The 16803-nt window shown below is 30.8% G+C and overlaps 1 protein-coding gene across 2 annotated transcripts; it reads left to right on the forward strand.

Moving 5' to 3' along the window:
* The first annotated feature begins 8543 nt into the window (after positions 1-8543).
* On the forward strand, positions 8544-15760 carry LOC129313689 (O-fucosyltransferase 9-like). 2 transcript variants are annotated; one of them, XM_054956999.1, is made up of 9 exons: positions 8546-9330; positions 10653-10719; positions 10983-11050; positions 11620-11708; positions 12019-12216; positions 13482-13686; positions 13769-13936; positions 14815-14982; positions 15545-15760. In XM_054956999.1, the coding sequence occupies exons 1-9, from the start codon at positions 8932-8934 to the stop codon at positions 15758-15760; spliced, it is 1578 nt and encodes a 525-aa protein (XP_054812974.1). In that variant the 5' UTR covers positions 8546-8931. The 2 variants fall into 2 exon arrangements, with proteins under 2 accessions (XP_054812975.1, XP_054812974.1); XM_054957000.1 differs by lacking the exon at positions 13769-13936 and having other exon boundaries at positions 8544-9330.
* The last annotated feature ends 1043 nt before the right edge of the window (positions 15761-16803 follow it).

Here is a 16803-nt window from a genome sequence, read left to right on the forward strand (position 1 = left end):
TAACTTCAATTCATATATTATCTATAATATTTATTATTTAAAAAATATTTAAAATTTATTCTCAAATATATATAAATTAATTATTAAAAAAATACCTTCAAAGTGTAGTCTTCACGGCAGTAGCAACATCGATTCCTCTGCTGTACAGTAGCGGCGCACAGCGGTAATGGAGGTCTTCACGGCGTCCCTTCCTCCGGTGTACAACAGCAGCACAGATCTGCAACAGTAATACAAATCTGGAACAGACATGCAGATCTGGAACAGCAGAACAGATGGAGGCGCAACAATGGCACGGCGGTGGCGACGCAGAGATCAGACAACAACGGCGCGGCGGCAGCGACGCAGAGATCGGATAGCAACTGCGCGGTGGCGGCGACACAGAGACCGGATAGCGATGCGATGCAGAGATCGGATGGCGACAGCAACGGCGACGCGGCATAGAAACAGAGAGAGATGCGCGACACAGAGAAGGAATGAGAGGCAACAAAAGAGAGAGAGGTTTGAAAGAAACTAAATGGAGAAAAGAAAACTAATGGATGGATATAATGTGGGAAGACTCTTCCGGAGCGCTAATGAGCGCTCTGGAAGAAGCTATTCCAGAGCGCTGGACGAAGAGCGCTCTGGAAGCTCTTTGTCGAGCGCTCCGGAAGAGTGCTTCTTCCGGAGTGCTCTTCTTCGAGCGCTTTGGAAGGTTTTCTTTTGGAGCGCTCTTGAACGAGCGCTCCCAAAGGTATTTTTAAATTTTTTATCATATTTTATATATATTAATTAGTAGTGTTATCTTATTGAGAAGCCTGACATACAAGAGCGCTTATTTAGAAAAGCGCTCCGGTAAATTTTGCATTCACATTTTGAAGTGCTTTTTAAATAAGCGTTTCTAAAGATATATTCTGTAGTAGTGAGATTGAAGAAACATCACATCTTTTAATATCAATATTTAAAAAAAATTATAGAAGTGGTGTTTATCCCTCAAGGAAACGTTACCTCTGTTGATCAAAAGAGGAAGAGAAGTAGTGTTTCAAACATGAGGAAAGGCCACATCTTTGGTTTTTTTTTTTTTTAAAGAAAAGAAACTCAAAGAGGTGATGTTTGCAAAACCAAAAGCGCTTGCTTGTATTAGATTTTTTATATTAATATGCTTAAGGATTGTATACTCTATCAAAATAGCTTAATCATTTGGTTAGATACTTTTTTTTCTTCTTCTTGCCTAGGCTTAAATTTTTTTTAGTCTTAGAGGCCCTAGGTCTATTTAATTTCTTCTTCTTTCTTTTCTTTTTTTCTTCTTTTATTGTCTTGTAGATTTTTTTTCATCTTTCATTTTTTTCCTCTTTTTTTTCTTTTTTTTTATCCCAATGAATGCCTCATGATACTATATTAAATTTTTTGTATTAAAAATGTTGAAGGATTGTATACTCTATCAAAAATAATTTAAGCTATTTGGTTAGATATTTTTTATATTTATATATCCATGATCTATCTTCTAATATTAGATGTAGGACTTCTTTTTATACTCTAATAGCTTTTACATCAATCTTGTGGGATCTATTATAACATTCAATCTTATAATGTTTTATAAATACCACGAAAGTAAAATCTTTAACTCCACCAAAGTCCACTTTATAATGTAATAAAATAATATAAATAAAGTAAATGATAGGTAGGTTGATAGGTGGGATTAAATTAAATAAAGTGTCATGTTTTAATTTGACAAACCACATATGAGGTAGTACATCTGGTTTATTTAAAAATTTCTCAAGGTTAGAAATTAAGAAAAAAAATTCTTCTCATATCTTAGTCATAAATTCCTCTGCACGAATAGTTGGCAGCCCGATTTAGATTTTTTTAAAAAAAATTACTCTCCCCTTTTCAACCTCAAAGTATGGCCTTCTTTGATTTAGACGTATGTAGTAATGTTTAAAAGTTGAACCGAACAATAAATTGAAAAAATTAACAGGTCACGGATCTTATAGTTTAATCAGTTACATAATAATTAAATAAAAAAATAACATTTATATATGTATATATTAAAAATCGGTAAAAACAGTTCAACCATTTTAAATCATAGGTTTTTACTTTGAATTTTCAAGAACAGCTCAAGTCAACTATAAAACAGGTCAAGTGATTGAATTAGATAGTTTTTTTTTTTTTCCAAAAGATTATTCAACTAGTCCGACCGTCCATGTTTAAAAACAATGGTATGTAGATGAATACTTGCCTTCTCTCGCAACAATTGCAAACTTTAGTTATTAGTATTGAGGAGCAAGTGCTTGTCAAAGTATGGACATGGACGAATTGTTTTGGGAAAAAAAAAAAGAAAAAAAGAGTCAAGTTGCCTAGTAGACACGGGATTGACTAATAAGATATAAATAATGATTTGAATAATTGAAAATACTGGCTCATAGAAGCTTCCTTGTTAATGGGCTGAGTTCGTGCTTCGCGCCTTACCCCAGCATATTCGGAATTCTATAAAAATATTCATTTAATACATGTAGCGCTTTTTTCTGGCCTGAATTTAGTAAATGCACTATTTTTTTTACGGGAAAATTTAATAAATGTACTTATCAGTAAAGAAAAGCAGTCTAATTATTATATAATTGTGTCAGAAATTAAGCTACAAGAAAACAAGAATTTTTCATTGAGAGAGAAAATGATAACTGAAGAAAGCAACTGTAAAGGAATTATTCCACAGATGTTGCCATCAATACTGTTCTAGAAAAATCTTTTGTAGTATAAAACTCTCAATTTTAATTTTTATTATTATTTTTTCCTCTGAAAATCCCTAGTGGCACTCTTCTTTCTATTCTAAGTTGTAACTTTCCAATTATTGCTTGTTTTTTCAACCTTTCCCATCATTGTTTGTTCATTGTTGATTTCTTTTTCAACCCACGAGCCTGGCCCACATTCACATCTCCAATTCCTCAATTCTTCCTTTTTTTTTTTTTAAATACCTTTAATCCACCATTCCTCATTAAAAAATGAGATACATGCTTCTGTACAGGGATGCAAAAAAAACTAAACAATATTAAACTTTAATCTAATTTAAAGTCTAGTATCTCTTATAAAAAATATTGAATTAGATAATTCATAGTTCGGTCTTATTCAGTGATAACCTGAAAATTAACAGGATCGAACTTAATCTAAAATATTGAGAGACTAGTCCTGTTAGTCTAGTACTCACTTAACTATTTTTTTTTTCCTTCATGAGAGGCAATAATTTATTTCAACCTAATAAACTTAATTAAGATAATAAAAACACTTATAATTATAATAAATCCATCATAATTTTCAATAACAAGAAAAAAAATTTAAGTTATAGTCCAAATGATTTAAATTTATAATTTCAACAAAAACAACATTCAACAAACTTCAACAGTACTGCATTATAGCGATGATTTAAAAACAAACTCAATATATTTTCATGCAATTATCTCTTTAACGTCAATTACACTTGAAGCATTTGTTAAAAATAAATTAATTATAATTATATTAAATAAATTAATAAGATCGTATTGAACTAAGTGATCTAAATGTTTAGTCTTCTGTCCAGTTCAATCCGAAAAAATATCTAATTTTTTTTAATCTTGTTAGTTCTAAAGGACCAATGTTTATATTAGACCAAACAAGACAGAACCATTTCAAATCAAATTAGGTCGAACCAGATTGAAGGATTTTTACATAGTCCTACATCTGCACATGCACGCAAGCACGTTGATACTGCATCCAAACCTAACAACTTTTTTTAAATAAGAAAAGTGGTGTCGGCATTGAGATTTCCAATTTCTCAATTCTATTTCATCACTTTTATGTAGAAAATTACATCTAAACTTACATGTTAAAAATATTTAGACTCAACCGATGGATGATTGGTGGATTGAATGAAATTTATTTATTTTTTAATTCTCTTTCTTTAAATAAGTGGTTAAAATTTAATTTTCAATTGCTAGGGTAAATGAAGTTTATCTTTTACCTTTCATACCTCTAGGCAGATTTAGTCTAAAAAAATTAAGAAGAAGTGAATCAACCAAATTATGTATATATGATTTCGGATAAATTAATAAATTAATCACCCAATTGATATGTGATCGCTTGTAATTATAGAAAAATACTCCACAGCAATTGAAAAATTGACCACTTTATCTATTTACGATTCATGAAATTGAAGTTTGAGATTTTGTTCAAATAAACAATAAATGTTTTCAATAGTAAATTTTATTAATCAGGGTGATTTAGTAATTTAAAGTCGAACGTATCATGATGATAATGATAATTAAATACGACATTATCAAATTCTCATTATACTTGTAAATGAGTCACATTAATGAAGGATTAATTTGGGAATCTGATATTCAAAATTTATTATACAGTTATTATATGTGTATATGTGTAATATAATCATTATTCATGTGAAATTAATAATTAATAATTATAGTCATAATCAGTGCAAAGCAAGCACACAAGTTTCATGCTTATTTTTATTTTTATTTGTTTGTCATTACAAAAAAGAAAAATGATAATAAAATGATAATTTAATCTCTCAAAATAACACAACTTCATCAAAGTCCTTATAAACTTCTGTGTCAATAAATTTTAAATTAAAAGATTATTTTATTTTATTGATAAATTGTAATTTCTTGTTCAGTTGTTATGATTTTTTAAATAAAAGTTACTATTCTTTAAATAAAAATTATGATTGGGAATAATTTTTAAATAACATAAATTATATTGACAATTTTAATTTTTTGTTCAACTATTGTGATTCACAAAATAAAAGTTATTACTTCTTAAATAAAAATTATGATTGAGACTTGTTATTTTCAATAAGATAAAATAATTTTTTTACTTTAAGACTTATTGACACAAAAGTCCTTAAAAAATTCAATAGAATTATAATATTTTAAAATATTAAATTATCATTTATATAATTTAAAATATTTTATTATTATTTTTTTGTTGTAAAAATATCCACGGCATAGGATACAATTTTACTACTCTTAAAAAGGTTCCTTTTTTTTTTTGCCAGTTTTAAAAAGGTCCTACTGGGTTTGACTTTTTTTATTGAAGAAAATAATTGAAAGGGCTGCTTCTCGTTTAAGACACCACAAATGATTTAGTCTTTAAATATATATATATATATATAACCAAATAGGTCTTTAAAATAAAAACTAGAGATTAAAAAAAAACTAATGGACCAACAACAAAATAAAAACAAGTTAAAACAAGAAAACCAAGACGACAATTACAGAAAGCCTTTCGAAAGAGAATGTCAATATTGCTGCAATGTGATGCAAGCAGATGATGAGATTGGACATTCACATTGTATTGTAGTGTACTTGCGCTAGTAGCCGATTCAAAAACTAGTTCATCATGAAATTTTAAAAGCACGGTGCGAGATAAGAAGAATTGATTTATTTTCTTCGGACAATTGGAAATCAATTCTTTAATAGATAAGGAGAATTTTAAATAAGGATTAAGAATATAACTTAATTATTAATGAATCTAAAAAAAATTTGAAATTTCAGATTTGTCCAAATGATAAGAGTTAAAATAATTTTAACAGTAAAAAGATTAAAGTATCTTTCACTTGTAATGTAGAATTATTAGTTAATTTTTTATTTCACTTATTAATTTACTAATATAATTTATAAATTACATAAATTAATATGTTAATAATTATACAAGACTTAACATCAATTGTTCAATCATGAACAATAATATTAACTGTTAAATTACTAACTTTACTTATTAATTTAGTGACATCAATTGTATTTATAAATTACTAATAAGTCTTGTAATTTACAATTGATATTAGTAATTTAATGAGTAAAATTTGCAAATTAATAATTAGTGTTATTGCTTGTCTGACCAGTGAATGTAATTTACAAGTGATATTAATAAGTTAACAAGAGTTATTTTACATGTATATTAAGTAAAGAATATTTTAATATTTTTATAGTTAAAATTATTTTTATTTTTATCCTTTGATTAAAGTGAAATTTTAAAATTTTTTAAAATTTTTTAATAATTAAGTCATATCTTTGAACTCTATTTAAATTTTTCCTAAAGAAAATCGCCTAGGATTTGACATGCCAAAACTGTGATTTTGAAAAGAAATCACTTGTATGAGCTGGAACCAAGCATTGAAAAAGCATTTAGTTGATTATTGAAGTTACTTTCACATTTATTATATATTAAAAATATAATTATTTTTGAGTGTTAAAGTTATTTTCGTATTTATAAATTTGGTGTCTGTATATATATATATATATATATTTTAATTTAAATACGATCAAATTTTAGAAGAACTATATTTTGACCAGTGCAGTATTTTTTTCACTTGCTTATGGGTAACGTAAAAACTTATTTGAGATATTTTTTGAATATTTGTAAAGATCTTTCGTTTGAAGAATAAGAATAAAATAAAAAATTGAAAATAATTTATTTTTATATACTCGTGATATGTTACTTTGTGCAGATTTAAATTTAAATAAAAATTTATTCTATTTTAAATTTTAGAAGAATTATAAATATAAATTTAAATGATTATATATTTTTCTAAATTTAAGTAGCGACTTTTCTAAAACATGTCATACATAAGAAGTTTGTAATAGCTTTTGTCTTCATGGTTCAACGGTTTTTTTTTTTTTTAGTTTTTTGGCCAAAAAAAATTGTAGTCTTAAAAATAATTATAATTTTAAAGAAATATTAGCTTATATTTTTTAGGCGGCCAAAAAAAACTTAAGTTCCATGCATAGCATGGGAAGCGATGTTAACACCTGGCAACTATATAAAGGACCATGCCATTTGTAATATGCAAATAATATAATTTTCTTATATGAGGTTTTTCCCAACATCTAAGATAATTTTATAAGCTGAATGGCTCATTATTTTTTTTTTCAGGCAACATTTGTTTTTTTGCCATGATTCCCAAGCAATGAATGGCTTACTTATAGATAAAGATAGAATGTTAAAAAATGTAAGATATTTTTATTTTTTTAAGCATAATCATTACTTTTTTTAAAAAAATATTCTTATTGAATATATCACTTTATATTTTTTTTAAGGTGAAACCTTTATTAAATAGAAAAAAATATAGAAAGGTAAGATTAGTTTAAAAATAAGTAACTACATTATTAGGAGGTGAGATTCAGTTAAAAATATCTTATATTTTTGAACAGAGACAGTATATATTTAAATGAAAATAATATATTTTAGTGCTTAAAATTCACACAGGGGAGATGTATATTTTCAAATTAAAGATCAAATAATTAAGTTCAGATTCTTTTAGGTATATCTTTTCTTCATTTTATTTATACACACACTACACATCTACAAAACAAAATATTACTTGATAAAAAAATTAGATGCTTTATATAGAAGAAAATAATGCAAAATATAAAAGAAAATAACATAAAATAAGCCATTTGAGTCATAAAAAATAGAAACTACAATGATTATGAGAAAATAGTAAATTTATAGATATTTATATTTTAATTTATCAATTTTTGTGTGTATATAATGTCTATGGCTCACTTTACAATCTGTAGAATATACAGGACCAATGTCCATGTCTTATTATACTATATTGATTTTTTTTTTACCAGATATTATACTATATTGATGATTGATGATGATGATGGTTGTGCTTTTTAAAATTTTGTTGATATTATGGTTCCTTGTCTATTTTTCAAACTCAAACAAATTTTTCTTAAAATTTTAAATTAAAGTATATATCTATTTTAATTAAATGTTTAGTAACTCACAAAAAGAATTAGATTAGATTAATTTAGAAATGAAAAAAAATTATGTCTTTCCTTCATTTTTATTATTTTCTCTGTTAAAAAATATAAAATATTTTTTGAGTGACTGAATGTTAAAAAATATAAAATATTTTTAATTTTTTAAGATATAATCATTGCTTATTTTTTTAAAAATTTTTTATTAAATAAATTATTTTATATTTATTTTAAGTAAAATGTCATATTAAATAGAAGTAACTATAAAAAGATAAAATTAATTTAAAAATAAATAACTACTTTATTAAAAAATAAAATTTAATTAAAAATATTTTATGTTTTTTAATAGAGGGAGTATAATATAAACCACTATATATTTTTATTTTTTATAAGTAAAAATATAAATTTTAAGTAACATTCATTACATTTTTTAATATTATCTTTCATAAATGGATAATATCATTAAATCAAAGAAAAAGTAAACATTAATTCAGAGAACATTTTAGTTTAAAAATTTAAATTTTAAATATAATTATTATAATTAATCAATTTTCGTAAACAATGTAAACTGATTCTTTTCTATATTTGAAAATGCAGGGACTAATCTTGAAAATACTGGTAAAAAGTTAAGGAAAATTTTGTAAGTTACCCATTGTATTATGTCTAAATGCAATTTTCCACTATTAGGTGATTTTGATCCATCGGTATTGCAACGGTCAACAACTTCTCTCTATAAAACCGGCACGCCCTTTGCACGTGATCTTCTTTATTGCTCCACTTTCTCACCCGACATTGCTTTAACATCGTGCTCATCTTCGTGGATACTGTACCACTCACAGGTACCCACACACGCTCTCTCTCTCTCCCTCTACCCCCCTCGCAGTGCTCTTTTTCCCGTAAATTTCAGCCTCTGAGAATTTCTCGTCGTCGCTTGTTTCTCTAGAAATAATCTTCTCTCCCACAGATTGAGTTCGATTGAACATACATTCATACCGACTTCGTCTATGCTTTCAATGTTTTAGTGAACGTAAAAAGCAGCTGACGATAGAAATTCCCGCAAAATTCCTATTGCTCAATAAAGTACATTTTGTATTGTAATTTACTTTTTCGAGCTCGGTATCGAATATTATTGTGAGAATCAGGTGCTGGATCGTAAGTTTATTATTGAGGTTTCAACAATTTTGAAGTCTCTACCGCAATGCATGGGTATAGTCGCTTAGGAGGAGCACGGTCCGGCAGCTCGCCGCCGTCATCACCTCGATTCCGTCATGGCCGGAGCAAGAGCAATGGCTGGGCGAATGGGTTTGTCGGTGGTGGAATCAGCGGTTCCAAGGAGCGTACACTGGAGAAGTTGCTCTTTGGACTTATGTCGGCAGTTTTCAGAAGACGGGGCCTGCTTTTGTTTGCGCCCCTGTTGTATATTTCTGGGATGTTGTTGTATATGGGTTCGTTGAATTTTGATGCTGTTAGTATAAAAAATGGGGTTGTTTTTGTACACAATCGTGCTCCCCCAGGCTCAGTGTATAGAAGTCCACAGGTGTTTGAGAAGCTCTGGCCTTTAATGGAGTCCGAGAGCAATAATGGAAGTGTGAATGCGGTACGGAACATTTCTCTTGTTCATTTTGGCATTTTTCCTTTTGATATTGTCATGACAATTTGGCACAATCTCGTATTTGTGTTTCTGCGTCCATGAGTTTCTGATGATTAATCTAGTTAATCGTTAAGAATGTAAGCGGTCACTGATGACTAGAAGATTTAATATCGGATTTATGTTCTAACTCGTACTGAAACTGTAAGCCACATGTTTTTGGAGTTGTTTTTTTATTTTTATTTTTTTGGTTGATGATTTTTGTCGTTGTGAAACGAGGAAGTAACAGACAAAATTCTTTGCTAGGGCGGGGCGAAATTTTCCACATGCTAACGCGTGCTTAAAACATGATGAACTTTGGATATACAAACGCAGGTTGTATAATTTCCAAACGGTCATTTTAACAGAGAGATAATGAATTTATGATGCTACATCTCACGTGTGGAATTCCGAATAGATTGGCCTATCCAAAATATGTCTATAATATCATGGAAAAGGATAATAGGCATAATTTGAAAGTTAAAACATTCTGAGATGGTCATCCAAGGAGATCATTCATGATCAGTCTAGTACTTTGGTTACAAAACGTTACTTGACAAGCTTTACACAGGTTCGGTCATGTGGCATTTTGAAGTACTTAGATGGCAAAATTAGGTGTCAAGATAAGAGGTAGAATTAACTCAAAAAAACTATATGTGGATCAATGGGCTCAAGTCAAGCTAAAGATCGCATTGGCGGTAAGGTTCATTTGATTGGGCCCAAATACCCAACTTTTGATCCTACCCACCATTTTACTTTTCAGAGGTAGGAAGTTCCTTTAAAAAACTTTGGAAATATACATCTAAAAGAATTTGCTATCAGAAACATGTTGGTTTTGGCGATCCACTTCATTTGCTTCTGAATTAATGTTGATCACTTTTATTGGTCTTGAGGGCATATTTAGATCTTCACTGTTCACCTATTTCTTGTGTCTGTCATGCCCTTGAATACTTCATCCACTGATACCATCACATACATGACTGATTTGAGGGCTGTACTACATCTGTGGTTGTGTGGATGGCCATATAGACTGCTATTGTAATATTACCTTTATTGGCCATTTTGGGGGCCAAAAAAAATGGACAGATTGGGCTCAATCTGCTGAAATGATGTCAATAATGACTAATCTGTTTTTGAATTTAAAAATATTGTCTTTGTAGTTTTGGAGGTTTTCTTGAACTCCCCTTCTGTGTTTAATCGTAGATAGTGAAATATTGGTTGATAGTTTGCTCCTTATATTTATTGATGATTGGAGTTAATTGATGTAAAACCATGAAATGGATATTATGCAGCTGTTCAGAGCATGGAATATGAGGGAAGGGTGGAAGCCTTGTGCTGATAAAAGCGTCATCAAAACAGGTTTTTTTATCTTCAGCATAAATTCCCCTATCCTGGAAACCTGTCTACCTGATAGCTCTAACGAAGTTTTAAAGAAAATTAAATTTATTTCAGATGTGCAATTGTTGTCTTGAAGATTCTTTGAATTCACTGTATTTTGAAAGTGCAGTTGTTATCTCTTAGATCAGGAAGACAGGAACTTGAATAATTTTTTCTGGTCTTGTTAGCTTTTTGAAGGGATTAGCTAACGTCTACTTTTCTGTGATTTTTTTTTTTGGTCTTAGAATTGCCAGTGTCAAATGGATTTTTCATAGTTGAAGCAAATGGTGGTTTGAATCAACAACGCCTGTCGGTATGTCAGTTAATGGAATATAATATTTTATTTATTCCTGTGTATTTGTTTGAAGTTGCAAAGCTTAGGATTCCAACATGGGTATGGAATAGGTGGTAGGCAAAACTTAGGGGCTGAAGAAAAATTCACTCTATCCTTGCATTTTTTATTGATATTATTATATTCTGAAATCTGGGATTAACTATAAGATAAACAACCACAGATGAGAAGATAAGTTTGAAAGCAATCTGGAATAAGGCTCCTATCTGCATGATATGACTTGAGGATAAATCCCAAGAGATAATCCTTGATACTTCCTCTAGAGATTATGGTGGCATGGATGGTGATTGTCTTCAATTATCATGTATTTTGGAAATTGATGCCTAACTAGTTACATTTAGGATCTCCATTGAGGATTTTCTGCTTATGTTTCTCCTAGTGCTTGACTACTTGTCATCTTGCTCTGAATTTAATTACGGTGGCAGACTGAAAGTTGAATATCTGGCATTTTCATGAGATTGGATTGATCAAATTTTTTGTATTCTATGCCTGTTTTGTTCTGGCACTTACTAACATCTTTTTTTTCTCAGATATCTGATGCTGTTGCAGTAGCTGGACTACTAAATGCAACTCTTCTTATTCCAATATTTCACTTCAATAGTGTTTGGCGAGACTCGAGGTAATTCTTTTTGTTGACTATATAATAGCAATGCTAACTTTAACGTGGTGGCTCTTTGATTCTTAATATTTTACAGCTCCTATACATCATTGCTATATCTTTATGTGATTCACTGTTTCTTTGCAACACATAATTCACATATTCAAAACCTGGATTTGTAAGATGGGTCATGTTTCACCATTTTGCATGCTCTATGTCCATTGTTAGATGATTAGCATTGGTGATAGATCTCCCAGAATTTCAATGCATAAAGATTAATGGTTTTATAAAGTTAGGACATTGACGTATGCTTAATCTTAATGTCTGGCAGCAAATTTGGTGACATATTTGATGAGGATTTCTTCATAAGTGCACTTCAAAATCATGTGCATGTGGTGAGACAACTGCCAGAAGACATACTTGGGCGCTTTGACAATAACATAAGTAACATTGTCAATCTTAGAGTTAAAGCTTGGACGAGTCCAGCTCACTATATTCAGAAGGTGCTTCCACAACTTCGAGGAATGGGGTGCGTGCCTTTCTACCTTATTGTGTTTCAGTACAACTGGTCTGGTTTGTTTTCAGTTGTTCAAGACAGAAAGTGGTTTCAGCAATGATACTAAGTTATATGAACTTAGGATGTAAAATGAGATGCCTAACAAACTTTAGGATGGAAATTAAAATCTTTCATTATATGGACAAATTAGAAATGATTTCTGACTTCATCTCTATCCACCTTTTGATGTTTGCAAAGTTTGACCTAGGTAAAACCAAACTTTTTCAGTTTTGTTTTCCTTCTTTTAATATAAGCATGAGCCAGTCACTTTATATTTATTTGTTTGGTGAACTTCTCTGGTCTTTATTGCAGTAGACAATAGCATAATACTAATTTAAGTGTAATAATACGCACTATAAACTAGAATTCTCACCTTGAAATGTTTAAAGAAGGGGTAGCAGAATGGGATACTTAATTGAACTGGTCCTCCCATCGCAATATCTATTTTTTGGGGGAAGGATTCTCCACCAAACTTGGGAGCCTATCAATTAGTATTGAAGTTGGTGGTTTGCAACTTTGGTAAGAGCTACCTGCAGAAGGTATTCTGACCAGCAAAAAAATCAAGCGAAGTGTTGCAAAATATAGTCATTGGAACATTGACTCTATAAGGGTGGCCAGTGGATGGAAATTGAAGTAGGATGGGATACTTGTATCGCACATTAGTTAGTATGACATGTTTTATGAGGTGCTTAAATGGGTTAGTTCTCCATGCCACTTGGGTGCCCTTCAGGGTTGCTATAATTTAAAGTTTGATTTGACGTGTTCTCCTTTTCTTCCAGCAATCCATGTTGCCAAAGAATTACATCATGTCTAATTGCTAGATTCAATTTGTGAATCTTTCAATTTTCATAAGTTTGATAATTAATGTGTATGAAACTGATACATGGGTCTTTTTCTTAGCCAACCTGACATATGGGCATTGGAAACTAAAAAATGTAAATTCTTGAGCGTCCATGTAATTGTTGACTGTATAGGTTTGATTGCGTTTCTCAATTTTCTTGAACAAGTAGGATTGCAGGGGGGATTTTGTGTTACAAGCTAAGTGATACATACTATAATGGTTTCCTAAACGTCCATTCTAACAAAAATATTACAGTTATGGATCTTTCTTTAGACGTTTCTTGTCCTCCATTGTGGTATTGTTGTTGTTGTTATCTTTTTTTGATAAACTTGTTAGCTATTTACCTTGTCAAGCTGTCTGTGGCTCACTAGATGGCTTTACTCGTGCCTTTTTGCAGGGCTGTTCGCATTGCACCTTTCTCCAACAGATTAGCTCAGAATGTGCCTTCGAAAATCCAAGGACTCAGGTGCTTTGCCAATTTTGAAGCTCTTAGATTTTCAGAACCTATAAGAACACTTGCAGAAAGCATGGTAGATCGGATGGTCAAATATAGCTCCCAAAGTGAAGGGAAATATGTTTCTGTGCATCTTCGATTTGAAGAGGTTCTAGTCTAATATATTTGTATTACTTTCATTTGTCGAGTTATATCTTAAATTATTATTGATTGTTTATCCCTCTACAAAGGATATGGTTGCATTTTCATGTTGTGAGTATGATGGGGGGGAGGAAGAGAAGCGTGAAATGGATATTGCTAGGGAAAGGAGTTGGCGGGGTAAATTCAGGAGAAAGAATAAAGTAATCAAGCCTGGTGCAAACCGAATAAATGGAAAATGCCCAATGACTCCTTTGGAGGTATATGGTTTAAAGAATTTTCCTTTTCTTTGATTTCTTCCCCCCTTTTAATTTTTCCTTATCTTTGCTGAATATTTTGAAAGCTTAATAACCTATGAGGTTTCTTGTTTTTGTGCTATCGATGCATCTTATTTGTTGTTTACATTGGCAGTTGTACTGATTACTCTATTGGAAACCATAACCTAAGAAATTAATTGGATACCCTGCTATATGTAATTCCCATGCTTGTTAATTATTCAATAGAATTACCACGAACTCAGTTATTAAAATGTTTTGTTGTCATTCTAATTGTTTGGCAATTTGGGATTTGGAAAAATCCTATGAATTTATTTATGAACAGTGAGGTTATAGATATGTATTTCTTTTTAAGTAATGGATTCACTGGTTTGGTTTACAGAAAATTCTTCAATCTATGCGTGTGAAATGCTCCCGTTTGAAAACAGAAGACAAAAAAGCTAAGCTTGGGCGACCTTAAAAAGAAAAATCAAAGTGGGATTAGAAATAAAAATATGTTTACTTAAAAGCAAGTCTATCTTTTGTTCTTTTGGCTAAGATTGGACATTCCAACCTCTCTAGATTTTTACAAACGGGGAAAAATAAAATTCTACTTAAAATTAGTTTACAAACAAAAAAACCTTATCTTCAATTTTCTTGACTAAGTCAAGAACAATAAAACTCTCTAATCTCTCTGGATTTTTGTACATGGGCTTTTACGATTGGGCGTGTGTTATATTTTCTTCAAGAACTAGACTTCCAGTAAGATGTACTGCACACTGAAATCCCCTTCGTCTTATAGCACTTACATAAGTGGATGATTTCTCTGTTTCTTCCTTTTTTTAGATTTTCACAATTCAACAACATTATTTTTTATGTTTTAGGTTGGGATGATGCTCAGGGGCATGGGTTTTGATAATACCACCACAGTATATGTTGCAGCAGGAAAGATTTATAAAGAACAAAAGTTTATGGCGCCCCTTAAACAAATGTTTCCACTATTGCAAACCAAGGATACACTAGCTACTCCAGAAGAGCTTGCTTCATTCATGGTATTGAGTAATTGGACTGAATATGCTTATGTGAAACCCTAATAGAGGAGTCCCACGTGGTTTGGCCCAAAATCAGTTGTACTCTTTGAGTTTAAAATGTGTCTTCTTCCCATCATTTTTTTCCATTTCCTTTTATGGTTTTGATCTTCATTTTTTATTGGAATCGTCAATTGATTGTTAAATAATGAATAATTTGGTTTTGTATATCACTTATAATTATAATTTTGACAATTTCATAATGTGTCAACCCTTTTATTTGGTATTAAGCTTATATTTAGATGTTAAAAATGTCCATTAATCCCAGTAATAATCTCAGGAACTGCATAAAGTGTCAAGGTGTATCATGCTTTCAAATAATGAAGGTATTCCTTGTTTAACATTTTGTTAAAGTGAGACTGTATTGTTGGTTAGTTCATTGAAATGGAATGAATTGTGATGTTGAATACTTTAAACCACAAGGGGCAAATTGGTTTGGGGCCAATCCACAAGAGGGTAAACTATATTTTACTGAAGAATGTTGGCGGGAGCAAGTAAATTATTTTAACTTGTGTTTCCGGTTTAGGGCCACTCATCTAGGTTGGCTGCACTTGATTACACGGTTTGCCTTCATAGTGAAGTCTTTGTTACAACTCAGGGTGGAAACTTTCCACACTTCTTGATGGGTCACAGGCGATATCTGTTTGGAGGGCATGCAAAAACAATTAAACCGGATAAGAGAAAATTGGCTCTATTATTAGATAATTCCAACATAAGGTACAGTTTCGTTTCTCTTTCCTGATCTTCATCTACTTTACGACTGCTTTTCATTCATCACGGTAAAGAATATTTTGTGTAGAGAACGATAAATGTATACTTTATAGGTAAACTATTATACCTGTCATTCCAAGGTTATGTGATTGATTGCATATAGACATAATAGATTCAGCTGTATTTGAAACATCCGGGTGTTTTGGTCCTATTTGAGCAGGAAAAAAAAACAAAATAGCCAGAAGCCCAGAATCCCATATATTAGTTTAAATTTTACCTCTTGGATAATTGGTGGGTAGCTGTACTTGGAATGCACTTTTTACAGGACAATAAAGAAAGGGGGAGAAAATAGAGAGGGAGGGAGGAATAACAGAAAGATCTGAAGAAGGACTGAGAAACAAGAGGAATCTTAGAGGGAAGGGAAGGAGGGGAGGAACAGATAGCATGAGAGTGAGAACAGAGTTCTGAATAAACATTTTTCTTCTTTTTTTTTTTTGAATAAAAGGCCACGGGTAAACCGTGCTATGTGATATGATGTGTCATATAAGCGTATAGGAAATTTATACAACCAAGAGGCGGAGTTTTGAATAAACATTTTCTTCTTGAATCCAGAGTCCTCTGGGTAAGGGCTCTATATTGAAGCCCAATAGTTCCTAATAATTTAAAATAAAAACTCTTGGCCAAAAAAATAAAATAAAACAAAAACAATTTAAATAAATGAAAATATTTTGAAATATTAGTTTTAAGGAGAAATTAATTATTAGATCCTTATAGTTCTAACTCAGTTAAAACTCAATTGCTGAATTTTGACTTAATGCAATTCAGTCCTTATATTTTTGACTTGGTTAAACCACAACCCTAAACTAACTCGACTCTCGTAACTCAGTCCCTTTAGTTTTATTTATTTAAAATGTTGGTCTCTACATTTTAGAAGACAAAATTATCAAGTATAAAATCCTGGTGATGTGACTTTCAGGCATAGGCCTATTTGGATCCATGCACTGCGAAAGGAGTGGTCACTGCCTGATTTGGTGGTCAGATTTGTGAGATCTAGTATTGGCAGTGCACTTGTAC

This window comes from Prosopis cineraria, unplaced genomic scaffold (assembly GCF_029017545.1).
Source record: "Prosopis cineraria cultivar Desert tree isolate PC_DT_omini unplaced genomic scaffold, ASM2901754v1 PC6, whole genome shotgun sequence".
In the NCBI taxonomy this organism is placed as follows: domain Eukaryota; kingdom Viridiplantae; phylum Streptophyta; class Magnoliopsida; order Fabales; family Fabaceae; genus Prosopis; species Prosopis cineraria.

Excerpts from the sequence above, each read along its gene's own strand:
- LOC129313689 (XM_054956999.1), top strand. The coding sequence starts at position 8,932 with ATGCATGGGTATAGTCGCTTAGGAGGAGCACGGTCCGGCAGCTCGCCG. Across the intron at positions 11,051-11,619 it reads TGAATCAACAACGCCTGTCG|ATATCTGATGCTGTTGCAGT; the intron begins GTATGTCAGTTA and ends TTTTTTTCTCAG. Across the intron at positions 13,937-14,814 it reads GCCCAATGACTCCTTTGGAG|GTTGGGATGATGCTCAGGGG; the intron begins GTATATGGTTTA and ends TTTATGTTTTAG.